This window comes from Poecilia reticulata, linkage group LG9 (assembly GCF_000633615.1).
Source record: "Poecilia reticulata strain Guanapo linkage group LG9, Guppy_female_1.0+MT, whole genome shotgun sequence".
In the NCBI taxonomy this organism is placed as follows: Eukaryota; Metazoa; Chordata; class Actinopteri; order Cyprinodontiformes; family Poeciliidae; genus Poecilia; species Poecilia reticulata.
In genome coordinates, this window is record NC_024339.1 from 12,304,663 (window position 1) to 12,318,288 (window position 13,626).

The 13,626-nt window shown below is 36.1% G+C and overlaps 1 protein-coding gene across 20 annotated transcripts in view; it reads left to right on the plus strand.

Annotated features, from left to right (window-relative positions):
• Positions 1-13,626, plus strand: part of kcnt1b (potassium sodium-activated channel subfamily T member 1b) — an 83,170-nt gene that overhangs the window by 62,527 nt on the left and 7,017 nt on the right. For 7 of the 20 annotated variants that reach the window (XM_008417912.2, XM_008417913.2, XM_008417917.2 and 4 more), the window contains 13 exons: positions 1,148-1,253; positions 1,394-1,566; positions 2,067-2,138; positions 2,239-2,373; positions 2,642-2,753; positions 4,073-4,138; positions 4,988-5,089; positions 5,253-5,336; positions 5,419-5,547; positions 6,753-6,773; positions 6,905-7,202; positions 11,123-11,185; positions 11,402-11,452. In XM_008417912.2, the coding sequence (XP_008416134.1) occupies positions 1,148-1,253; positions 1,394-1,566; positions 2,067-2,138; positions 2,239-2,373; positions 2,642-2,753; positions 4,073-4,138; positions 4,988-5,089; positions 5,253-5,336; positions 5,419-5,547; positions 6,753-6,773; positions 6,905-7,202; positions 11,123-11,185; positions 11,402-11,452 (1,412 nt within the window). The remainder of the gene's footprint in view (positions 1-1,147; positions 1,254-1,393; positions 1,567-2,066; positions 2,139-2,238; positions 2,374-2,641; positions 2,754-4,072; positions 4,139-4,987; positions 5,090-5,252; positions 5,337-5,418; positions 5,548-6,752; positions 6,774-6,904; positions 7,203-11,122; positions 11,186-11,401; positions 11,453-13,626) is intronic. The other 13 variants (XM_008417919.2, XM_017306657.1, XM_008417920.2 and 10 more) reach the window with 7 other exon arrangements.

The window sequence follows — 13,626 nt, forward strand, 5'->3', positions numbered from 1 at the left end:
AATCTTCAGTAATCTTTCTGATGACAGAAATGTGATAGATAGGGACTCGGATGCAGTGAGGAATCAGTCACTAATCCCATACAGCAACTGTTACAGACCCCAACATAAGCAGGTCTCTTAAACTTGCTCATAGCATAACATGGTCTTCTGAGCCTCTGACACTGCAGAGGCGCAGAGCTGGTGTTGAAACAAGAAAAAAGGTTGAAACAAGAAAAAAGTGCAGCGTGAAACTCAAGGTCCCACAGTGCCATCATGTGGCGATTAAGTGGCAACTGCATCTATATTAATGCTGGAAAGTCAAACTGGCAACTTAAGGAGATACTGGGGTAATGCATCACAAATTAAATGAAACAAATCAAGCTGCCACTTAAATGCAAATCGAAACAAGTCAAGTTGTTTTACTTTAACATGCATTTAAGGCTGCAAGTCATCAGTGAATGGATTTAAGCTGCAGCAGAATCTGATAAAAGGCTGGGAACCTGAAGCTTTCTTCTGAAAACAGTTATTTATGGTAATAGATTTATTTTATTTTGAAACCAGATACCGGATGTCAAAACAAACCAAAATATTCTTTGCACAAGTTGAATAGCAAGAGGACATATTTACAACTCTCAAACTGGAACAATTTTTGTCACATTTCAACCACAAACCTCAATGTAATTTATCAGGATACATGGCTTTCAAATTATTTTTACAAATAAAAATCTGAAGGTTAATTTTGTTTTCACCCTAATTTATTCTTATCTCCTTTAATAAATCCTGTGTCATCTCAGATAGCCCACATCTTTGCTTCATGCCTTCCTCCTTTCTCTCTGCCCATTTCCTGTCCTAATGCTGCCAAAAAAAGGCAGTTTGGACTGCCTTTTTTTGGCAGTCCAAACTGCCAAAAAAAGGCAATTAGTGCCACAAAAACCATCAAAAAATGTAAGACTGTGGCGAAGGCTAACTTTCCAGCAGGACAACAACTCTTAAGGAAGAATGCTTTTTCTTGTCCCTTAACAACTAAGTCCTATTTCTGTCACATAAAAGTTGTTTATTTCACAAAATATGCCATAAATTGATAAAGATACTTTACAAGGCTTTGTATTTACGTTGTGTTTTAGCACAGGTTTCCATCACCTCTAAATTTCTGTTTCCTGTCTGTTAGCTTTGTGAAGGGCTACCCTCCAAACTCCCCCTACATCGGCAGCTCTCCAACTCTGTGCCACCTGCTGCCACAGAAAGCTCCATTCTGCTGCCTTCGCCTCGATAAGGTGAAGCTGAAATGGCAGTGTAACATTTCCTTACATCCTGTCTCTCTCTTTCTTCCTTGTACTCATTACAGAGACAATAAGTAAGGTGATTTCTCTGCTAAAAGCCTGACGACTTCCTGCTGAACTCTGTCTCCACCCAGGGCTGCACACATAACAGCTTTGAGGATGCCAAGGCCTACGGCTTCAAGAATAAGCTGATTATAGTGTCTGCAGAGACGGCAGGAAATGGGCTCTATAACTTCATAGTTCCCCTGCGAGCTTATTATCGGCCCAGAAAGGAGCTCAACCCAATAGTGCTGCTACTGGACTATCCGTAAGACTCCTCAACTTCTGTTCCAGCCTCATGTGTGACTGTTTCACTCGTACAAAGATGCAGAACCAGTGGAAATGCTGTAATGGCATTAGGAACTAATGACTACACCTAATGACTTGTTAATTTGCAGTCATTTCAAAACAAGCTTGAAAAGCATCTGTACATCCCCGAGTTTGTTTATGCAAACATCCATTCATTTTTTTTTTGATTAGTTCTTTTTCTGTTTAAATTTCCAATCACTTTTGCCACAAAGCGAAAAAGAAAATCACACAAATGTGGAGCCAGGAAATGTCTGGCTCTCGTTGAATTTCCATTAGCAGCTCATTTTTTAGCGAATCCTCCCACTGCTTTGCTCAATTAAATATTCATTCCACTTCCGTTTTGAGGGAAATTCTAGCAAATATTCCCATTCCTCATCAGCACGCAAATTTCAGGAAATCATTCAAATTGTTTCATAATCTGTCAGTGAGGTTTTGTTCCATAATTTCTGTTTCCTGCAGACCAGACAACCACTTCTTAGAGGCCATTTGCTGCTTTCCAATGGTTTACTTCATGGCTGGAACTATAGATAAGTAAGTGATCTGAAGTGTGACATGATGATTATTTGTTTTATTTGAAGCAGATAAGCAGTAATACCAGAATTCCTAAATGCTTGTTTCTCAAACGCATCAGTTTGGACAACCTGCTCCAGTGTGGAATCATCTATGCTGATAACTTGGTGGTTGTGGACAAGGAGAGCACCATGAGCGCTGAGGAAGACTACATGGCAGACGCCAAGACTATTGTCAATGTCCAGACAATGTTCAGGTAACAAAAGGAGAGGCTCGTTGTTTACAAATATTAACTCTGAAGCCTAATGCTTCAGCTCCAGATTCACTTAATGGATTCTGTCTCTTTTCACTAATTCAGATAACAAAATGAGTTTGTTTTAAACTTCCACTTAGCTGTGAAAGTACTATTTTATGTAGTAAAAGAATTAAAGACATCTATGGTTGTTCTGAATGGGCTTCTTCTGAGTACAAAGCTTTTATTTCCCTGAAAAAAGAGCCCTTCATCTTTCCTCTTCCTCACTCAGATTGTTCCCCAGCCTCAGCATCATCACGGAGCTCACACATCCGTCCAACATGAGGTTCATGCAGTTCAGAGCGAAGGACTGCTACTCCCTCGCTCTGTCCAAACTGGAGAAGGTTGGTGTTTCTAGACAGATCTTTAACTTAGAACATCCTTTTTTCTGTTTGACAGAGACAAAAATCTATTTTGCAGCTACTTGGTGAATATAACATTATGGCACTATTATTTTTTTATTTTTTACATGGTAGACCATATGTACCATTATGTCTTGACTAGTTTGCCTGTCAGAAAATGTAATAGTTTAAGTTTAAGTAATAGTTTTCCATCAGTCAGTAATATCTGTTTTGGAGCAAAACTTGTTCTATAAAAGCAGTCTGGTGTTAAATGAATAACACCAGACTGGAGCTTTTAAAGTAAAAAAATAAAATAAATTTTAACATAAAACTTACACTGCACAAAGATAAAACAAATTCACCTGGTGATGCTTTGGTGAGTTACATAAACCATCTAAAAATTAGTTACTTTACATTCTTGCAACTTAGTTCAGTTGAGTTTATTTCAAGCTTCGTGATCCGTTCCATTTTAAAAATGAAACAAGTTCAATTTACATCGGACTAAAAAATATCTTTTTGTCCAAATCCAGTTCAAATCACTTCAGTTGATTCCAGAACAATCCACACATTTAAATTGAGTTGGATCTAATTATATACTAAAATAAGTCTAATTGAGAAAGCTGAGCTGTTGTGTCAGAATTACAGTCCAATAATCCCTCATCCTGACCAAGTACATGGCGACAGTAGAGAGGAACCACCCCTCTTTAACAGGAATCTGTGTGCAAAGCTTTGTCAATATTCTGCTAATCTCAAACAACACAGTTTTGTAATCGCTGTGTTTCTAGTAAATAAGAAACTAGGTTTAAATCACATGTGAATAAGTGTATTCACTTGATAAGTCACTGAAAAACAAGCCAAAGGAAGGAGACACAGCTGAACAGAGACATTGACTACGGAAACTGTGGGTAAGAAAAACTTTCTGTGGAGTCATTTGTGTAAAACACTGAGATGACGACACCAGTTGGCCCCTCAGTGGCTCTATCTTTAAACGAGACACAACTAAACAAAGAAACTTTGGGCTACTTGTGCACAACAGGCCAAGAGTTTGGAAGCCAGATTCATTTTCCACAGATGTTTCATTGATTTACTTGGACCAAAATAAATTGCTATGAAAAGAGTCACTAATAGAATCTGTGTTTTGTTTATTTTCCAGTTATTTTTGCATGGACTTGGCTTTTTTCCATGTAGTTTTACTAATAATGGCATAACATATGCACGATATGCAAACTGTATTTTTAATTTTTAATTTTTATTTTTTTGCACTGACTGAGCATTCTTGTCAGGAATAAAACTAAGCCTCTTTTCTTTTAACATTCATTCAGCAATGGTCTGGTAACGTCAATTGTGGGAAATCGTGCATATCAATGAACGAAAAGTCTGAATATACAGTAAGTACATCCCACCTTTTTTTAAAGAAAAAAAAGGTAATTGTGAAGAGAAGCTTAGAGGTGCTTCCAAAACTGCTTGCAAACTTTTGGCCTGTAGTGTATTCCATAGAATATTTGTCCATCCGATAGTTTCTTACCCTGCATCACCAAATAGTTATATCCAGGTTTTTTTTTTCCTTTATGTAAAGAATCCTTATTCATTTTGTTAATGTTTTTCAAATATTTCACATAAAACTTAAAAAGTATTTAAACTTATTAAACCTAACAATTTAAGTCTAAAGTTGAGTCAAAACATTTTTCCCTTCAGCACTGCAAACACACAAAATCCTACAAAGTATTTTTGTCTAGTTTATACCCCAAATATTAGTTTTGTCTTATTCCCAGTGCACTAACTCATAAGAAACTTTTCACAAAGCTTGAGGAGCTGTTTGTTAGTCAATAATACCCAATATTGATTTTTTAAAAAGTCCCACTGGCAGATTTTTGTTCTCATATCATCTTTCTAAATTTTTTTGCCAAACGTTTTTGCCTAAAGCATCTTCAAAATAGTGACTATTAAAAGTTATTATTTTAAGAAGATGATAATATAACAAGACATTTTTCCCATGTTATAATAAAAAAAACTTGTAGATTTTTATTTTTATTATTGATTTAAAACCAACTTAAATCTTGCTGAAAAGTTACTTATAAGTAATTTTTGAGATATTTGCAGTAGAAACTTCACAAAAGTACTTGGTAATTTTTTGTGTTTTTACAGAGCATGCTGGTGCAAAATAAAAGAACAACTGCTGAGTAAGCAGATTAAAATGTTTTCGTTTATACTTGGACATTTTTTCCCTCATCTTTCAGATTGAGCGCGATAAGGGCTCCAACCTGGCCTTCATGTTCCGGCTGCCGTTCGCTGCCGGCAGGGTGTTCAGCATCAGCATGCTCGACACGCTGCTGTACCAGGTGGGAAAGCAGACCTGCGGAGTTGACCTTTAGTCCTTTATAGAAAAGATTAAAATGATAACAGACCTGAGGCATGTACTGATCTGTTGCAGAGCCTAATTTCTCTTGCTGTACCGCCTCACGTAAACTATCCCACGGGGTTTTTCTTCTTCTCTTTTGACAGTCGTTTGTTAAGGATTACATGATTGCTATTACACGGCTTCTGCTCGGACTGGACACCACGCCCGGATCTGGCTACCTGTGTGTTGTACGTAACGAGACCTGTGAGTTTCAGTAGATAAAACGTGAGCGATATGAATCAACTCGATCGCTTTTTTCTCCGTCCTCAGATGAAAATCACGGAGGAAGATTTGTGGATCAGGACTTACGGCCGACTCTTCCAGAAATTTTGCTCTTCCAGTGCTGAAATTCCCATTGGGATCTACCGCACCGAGTCGCACATGTTCTCTACGTCGGAGGCAAGCAAAGTTTGATAGATCGCCTCATTTCAGATCCGGACCGACCCATGAAATCTGGCTTTATTTTCCATCTTATTTTTAAATCACAGAGTTTTATTTAAATAGGAGGAGTCTTAACTTTGGGTTATCTTTATTCTTTCTCACTGATTCTTTCTATTTGCATTATGTTTCTTGTTACTTTTGCTTTGCTCCACTTTAAGTGGATTTTCTTACGTTGTTTGCTTCATTAGTTGTTGTATTAGATGAACCTTGCAAGTTGACAACTAATACAAAACAGTAGAGGGAAATTAACTTTTTGTCTGGTTAACTCTATTTATTTTGTGCTTCATTTTACAGTGATGAATTATTTAATTTAATTTCAAACAAATAAATTGGTTTCAGGTCATTTTACCCTTTTACCAATTCAGATATTAAAAGTTTGTACATCCCTACTGCAATGCCACAAGACATAAAAGTAATGGACAGATTTTTCAGTATTTTTACACCTTTAATTTTACACTTTCTATATAACTTTAAAAATTTTCCCCTTCAAATTTGTTTTTCAATTATATATCATATTAATAAGGATGTAAAATAGTTTTCATTTGGTACCTACAGTTTCACATATTGTTTTTTTCCTGCTGTTATTTTGTTCCCATAAGTAAATAATTGCAAATGAGTTTTTATTTTCATACTTAAGTATTTCAAAAAACATTTTTGAAATTAATGGTCTAATTTCATTTGATTGTGTAACATTTCATATAAACTTTATAGCCTATTATAAAATATGACAGATTATGACCTCTGATCAAACCAAATTAACTATAAGTGGAGGTTTTTTTCATATCTCTTTACATTAGGTTATGTATACAATTTAGAAAATTACTTTAAATAATTGTTGTTGCCAAAGTGTGTATGAATTCACCCTCTAGTGCGTTAGGGTTCCCTGAAAAACTTGGGTACAAAATGATCAAAACAGCTGAAATATGAATGAGTGAAGGAGTGAAACGACCGGCAGCCAATGTAATTGCTAATTTGAATTAAATGAATATCAACATTTCTATGGTTAATTTCCTACTGTGTAAATGAATTTTGAAATAGTAAATATACAATATTTACTATTTAACAAGCCGATTTTTAAGCTTCAATGATTTCCTTTGCTTTGAATGCTTCATCTTTCATTGCATCTTTCTTTGTCTGGATGTCTCCTTGGCTTTCTCTTTCAGAGGAAGGACAGTAATGTGCAGGTGAGTCTCTGTTTTGATAATCTACCTGGTTAGCAGAAGTAAGACAGAGAGAAAGATGTGCATCAGAGACAAATGTTTGTTGCTCTCAAAGTTTCATAGAAAGCTATTTCCTCTTCCGCCTGCTGCTGTAGTCTCAAGTGTCCATCAACGCCGAGCATCGGGAGGAGCATCAGGGCCGCGCCGGGTCCTGGAAAGAGAAAACAGCCCACAGAAACTCCACCACAAGTGACCAATCAGAGCATCCGCTGCTGAGGAAGAAGAGCATGCAGTGGGCTCGGCGGCTGAGCAGGAAGAACGTCAAACCGGCGAGCAGAGCCGAGCGCATTTCGCAGCAGAGACTCAACCTGTACCGGCGCTCTGAGAGGCAGGAGCTGTCAGAGCTGGTCAAGAACCGGATGAAGCATCTGGGCCTCCCGACTGTGGGATACGGTGAGCGCCACTGTTTAAGGAATGCAAACATCAGACAATATTTATTGTGTAAAATATTTGAAAACAGTTGTTGACAATTATTTGTGTTTATCTTCCTTCCATCCAATTGTGATGATCATTTCCTCTCAAAAATTATTAATGCAACTGTGAATGTTTGCTGCAGATTGGAGGGGTAGTTCAATAAATAATTAGAATTTTGGAGGCAGATGTAATGTAGTTGGTTGAATTTTTACTCAGTGAGCAAACTTTACACAGATTGACAAATTTAGATCTGCAAATTGGTGAAATCTGGAAAAGAGTGAAGAAATTTTATGAAATATCTTAAGTGTAGTTTAATTTATTTTGTCTTGACAAAAATATAATTTATTCTGATTACAGTTGTACATCTACTGGTGCAAAACTGAGACTATTTAAAATGCAGGAACGACTTTAAAGGTCATTCCAGAGAAAGCTAGACATCAGATCTGCGTTTTGCATTTTTTTATCTTCCAGCCCAAATCTTATCTATATACAATTAACCTGATGAGTCCACAGTCTCAACCTTTACCTTATTTTCCTTTAGTCAAACGTCACAGCGTGGTTTGTTCCCACCAAACTGATTCCAGTGCTAACATGGAGCTAAAACACTTTTACGCCTCTCAATCAATCAATCAATCAATCAATCAATCAATCAATCAATCAATCAATCGATCGATCAATCAATCAATCAATCAATCAATCAATCAAATTTTATTTGTATAGCACATTTCAGCAGCAAGGCATTTCAAAGTGCTTTACATAATTAAAATAAAAACAGCATGTGACATTGAATATACAGTGAGAAAGAGAGATTTTTAAAAAAAGATAAAACGTAAACAGTGAGAAAGAGAAATAAAAAGAAATTAATAAGTAAAGATAAAAACATTAGAGATTTTTAAAAAAGAAAAAACAAGCAAAGATTAAAAAGGTCAAAACATAAAAACATGGAAGACATCTAAACCCGCACGCTAACCCTAATTTAGTCATAAGCAACTCTAAACAGGTGAGTTTTAAGTTGAGATTTAAAGGCACCCAGTGTTTCAGCTGTTTTACAGTTTTCTGGAAGTTTGTTCCAAATCTGTGGTGCATAGAARCTGAATGCYGCTTCTCCTCGTTTGGTTCTGGTTCTGGGGATGCAGAGCAGACCAGAACCAGAAGATCTGAGGGGTCTAGACGGTTGGTACAACAATAACAGATCTTTAATGTATTGTGGTGCTAAACCGTTTAGTTTTATTAACTAACAACAGTATTTTGAAGTCTATTCTCTGAGCTACAGGGAGCCAGTGTAGGGACTTTAAAACTGGTGTTATGTGCTCTATCTTCCTGGTTTTWGTCAGAACCCGAGCAGCAGCTTCTGGATCAGCTGCAGCTGTTTGATTGATTTGTTAGTCAGACCTGTGAAGACGCTGTTGCAGTAATCAATGCGGCTAAAGATAAACGCATGGATGAGTTTCTCTGGATCGTACTGAGACATAAGTCCTCTAATCCTGGAGATGTTCTTCAGGTGATAGAAGGCCGACTTTGTGACTGTCTTAATGTGGCTCTGAAGGTTCAGGTCAGAGTCCATCACTACTCCCAGGTTTCGGGCCTGATCGCTGGTTTTAATTTTTGTAATAACTGAAGCTGCGCATTGATTCTGGTTCGCTCATCTTTAGGTCCAAAGATAATAACTTCAGTTTTGTTTCTGTTCAGCTGGAGAAAGTTTTGGCACATCCACAGATTGATCTGTTCTAAGCATCTATTCAGTGATTGGATGGGTTCAGAGTCTCACACACTACGGACTATCAGATTCTGTGGCGTAGGAAGACGCAACGCCATAGTAAACAAAGGCTCTAGCACTAATGTTGCACCAATGACCCAGGAGCATTACCTAATCTCACACTACACTGTGCTGTCTCAATTGATATAGATTCACTCACATCAGCATGTCGGATGCTTGAAACTAACAGTAACACATACTTTTCTATTAGTTATTGTACTACTTGTTGGTGAAAACAACAATAAAATTATAAATAATTTAAAAAGATGACGTATAAATAGACAGATAAACTGTCTTTCTGCATTGCAATCATCCACAAAAATTCAAAACTTGTACTGAAAGAGATGTCTGCTGTGATGAAAGCTGGTAAAAACCAGTGAGATCGGATTCAAGCACCATTCTTGTTTGGCAGTGGATTTGTTTTGGTGGAACAACCATAAAGAGGGTTTTCACAAGACTTGATGTTGACACAGACTTTTTCTCTGCAAAATTAACTCACTTTAAGTGATTTCACTTCATTTATAGAGGAATAATGTTAGTATGTCCCTTTTTTTGAGTTCATATGGTTAGTAAATTTTCTCTTTTGATGAAAAATGTGACATAAAGCCTTGAGAAGATCCATCTGAAACCAGGTCTCAGTATTGTTTGAATAAAAAAATATATAGTATCCTTCCATCAAAACACCCGTTGTATGGTAATAACATTAGAGTTTAAAGTAAACTTATAAAAGTTAGAAGAGTCTACAAGGTCTGAATGAATGCTTTGCCCACTGAGGCTCAACTCAACCAGTTAAATTATTCTGCTGTGGGATCAGCTGTGTTTAAAACTCCAATCTGTGCTACAGCTATTTGACCTCATCCCATTTCTCTCCATGGTGGATTTCATTAATTTCACTCAGTACCATGGTCCTTCAGAAAAATCCCATCTCCTTGGTAACCCTCATTAACATCCATGCAGCCATAATTCACACACATGCGATCACACAAACAAGTGAACCTGAGCAGATACTGCATGTTGATGCAGGAGCATTAAACTTTGAATGAGTAGCATTTTGCCTGCATCCTCCTCTTTTCAGTTTCATGTGTTTTCTTCTGCTTCATGCTTAAAATCAGAACCACTTTCCAGATGTGTTGCAGCTGCAAACCTTTGTGTTTAATGTGGATATAAGAAACACACACACCGTTTTAAAATGCAGTGTTTTTGTGATTTTTAAAAATTAAACCCTGATAAGTCATTTAAGAAATTTTTAGTGCAATTTTTTTTGTCCATTATCTTTCACTTAATATGGGTTTATTTTCTGCAATCAACTCTTTTGTTTAGTTTACTTTCAAAATTGTCCCAGAATTGCGGTAAACAACAATATTGTTGTTTTGAGGCCATTTTCAACTAACATAATGATGATGGCATCATAATGTAAGAACACATTCTCAAAGAGCATTGACTTTAAATTCTAATAATCATTTAACACTGGAACCGGAAGACAATTTACCGTAAATATCCAAAATAAATAAACAAAACACAAACAACAAATAAAATGAATAATAGAAACAGATATGTGGGGAAAACTGATACGTATTTGATCAGTTTTCATCTGGTCTTTTTCACCACTTATGGTGAAGAATCCAGTTTTAGTAAAATTATTGTTGATAAACTGTAGCGTCAGCTAAATATTTAAAATAGCAGAAAAATCCCAGTAGAATAACTAAAAAATATATATATAAGACTATAAAAGCTCAACTTCTTTATTACAGATGAACAGATGTTTCACCAAGCTAGTAATTTTGAGTTTATTCCAGCTTTTCTATTTTTCTCCTCTAAAAGTTTTGTTTGTTTTTCAGTTTTTCTGTCACAATAGAGTTGGAAAAGGTCCTAAATGATTCATCTTGGATGCTAAAATCACAAAAACTGGGCGTTGTACCAGGGATGTTTAAACCTCTGCTGCAGGATATTTAAAACGTAAAATCATCTGGAGGTGTTTCCATACACACAGCGATGCATGAGCTCCTTGCTTTGCTCTCACGTGTCACCAAAAAAAGTTTCCAAAGCTTTCACTGCCTGCCTGATCTTTTTGTTTTATTCCTTCTTCTTTTTGTTTTTCCCCTTCTTTCTCTGACTCCTCTGTCTCCCCTCTCTTGGCTTGTAGAGGATGTTTCTAATCTCACTGCGAGTGATGTCATGAATCGAGTAAATCTAGGATATTTGCAAGGTAATTTATGTCATTCATAACCCTTTTTTTTTTAACAAAGTGACTGCTTATCCAAGGTGAAGAAAGGAATTTGTCCTTTCGCCAGCATCCAGTAAAAACCAGTGCTTTGAGTTATTAAAGAGATTATCAAATAGGTTTGTATTGTTACACATCTAATTATGTTAATGACAAAAAGAAATAAGGACGTTGAAGTTAACAGTGAATACCGTTGCTTAGAGTTGCAGGATATTTCAGAGCAGCCGTATACAGAGGGGACAAGGCCGTCAGGTTAGCTGGTTGATCACAATACTGCAACTTCTCTGCATGAGTGTGTGTGTGTGTGCGTGTGTGTGTGTGTTTCTCTGTGTGTGTGTGTTTCCTGCCAGGATGAGTGTTAAATCAGGAGTCAGCCTCTCACTCTCCTGTCTCTCTCTCTCTGTCTCTCTGTCTATCTGGTCTTTGCTGCATTGTGTTCCTGTGAGGTGACGTCCCAAATGGCTAGAGTCCTGCAGGGCATCAGAGTTTGGCTTAAAGAGTGGAGTGGAGTGCATTATGTCTGTGGATGGAAGGTTAGACTCAGAACCCAAATTTCGTCTAAACGTAGAGGAGGAAATGACGTTCTGCTCTGCACCGTAGCGTCCCGTTATCTCCAGCCTGTTTCTTTCTGAAGTTTCTTTCTCGGAGTGAATTATAGCTCTATACCATGGTCATTATCCCCCAGAGTTTTGTAAGCTGGTGCCGCAGAGCATTTCTGCTGCAGGAAAATCACAGAAAGAAACTGAAAACACTTCATGAACACAAAATCTTATTACGGTTTAGTTTCCAGTGCGAATACGTTATTGCACGTGAAATCTGACAAAACTAACTTTTCAGCAAGATATAGGAGATTGTTTTAAGTAAATAATTGTACCTAAAGGGGCTGAGAACCATTCGTGGGGAGCCCACAGCCTCAAAGACTGAATCACCAACTTAATATTGATGAAAAAGAACTAGTTTCACTGGCTGATTATTTCAATTTTAACATTTGAAGAATTTTTAACATGATTATAAGTGAGAATCTTCCTGTGGAACTACAACTTTTTATCAATATTTTGGAAATATTTAAAACAAGATCTCTTATTTTTTGCTGAAAAGTTACTTGTTAGTTTTGTCTTATTTAAAGTCCATTAAGATACTAAACCAAAATTACTTGGTATTTGTTTTACCTTGTATTTGAAATTCATCAAACTGATTTAGGAAGAGACGTGTTTTTAAGTTCTGGCAGCTCATTAATCTTTAAAGTGTTATAACTTCAACATGCAATTTAAACAATTTTTCCACATTAGGTAAGATAACTGCTCTGAGGTACACATTTCTGTATTTTCATTATCAAGTTAAAATAACTTCTTATTTTAATTTTTGAAGAATTTAAATCTTTGAACAAATATCATTTAATGCATTTGAAATAAAATAAATAAATAAACTCAATTTTATTAAACATCACAATAAATTCTGCTTTGAAACTTTTAGTTTGAACTGGGCTTAAAGACGCTCTGCTGCTGACAGTTTTAAAATGTATATTAGCCTTAAAAACACACAAGAGGCATGTTAAAGTAACTAACTCACACATGATAGAAAACATGCTATTAACAAAAAGCTAACACAACTTACTACTGGATGTTTATCTTTCACAAACTCACACATTTAAGTTCAAAATCTAAAACTTTCTTTGACTTATAGAGTAGAAGTTAGTAGATACAGCTGAATGTGTCTCAAATGTTTTACAGTGTAGTATCCATCATTGTTGGATCAATAAATATCGACAAACTGTCGGTAAGAAGCTGCTGGCCATGGTATATAACCCTTATCTAATCCTCTGAGGATTGTGTCATTATGTGTGGATTAGAAGAGAAACTAACAAAAACACAAAATCTTTCCAAATGTTTTTGTTTTAGTTTCTAGTGGAAATGTTTGACACTTGAAATGAGACAAAACTAACTTTTCAGGAAGAAATATGAGCTTGTTTTACATTAGTAATTTCTTAATATTTATGAAAAATTACTAGCTCAACTGGCAGATAATTTCACTTAAAATATGAGGGAAAAATATTTTGTTGTAAGTGAAATAATCTGCTAGAGGAAATATGACTTTTCATCACTATTAAGGAACTATAATGTCCATAAGACAGTCCTGAGTTCGACTCCCGTCCTCAGTCCCTTTGCTGCACATCTTCCCCTCCGCCTCTTCCTGTCAGATTCCTGTCAAATAAAGGCCACTAGATTAAAAAATATTGTAAAAAATACAGCATTTGAATAAAATTAAAGTGGTATGTACTTTTTGCGACAGTAAATTATCCTTCCACTGAAGCACAGCCAGTTTATAGTTAACATTTCTAAATTACATTTGAACCAAATGACTTCTTTTATAATATTCAAACCTTTCTGAATATTGTCACTTTTCTAAAATAATAGCTTAAGTTATTT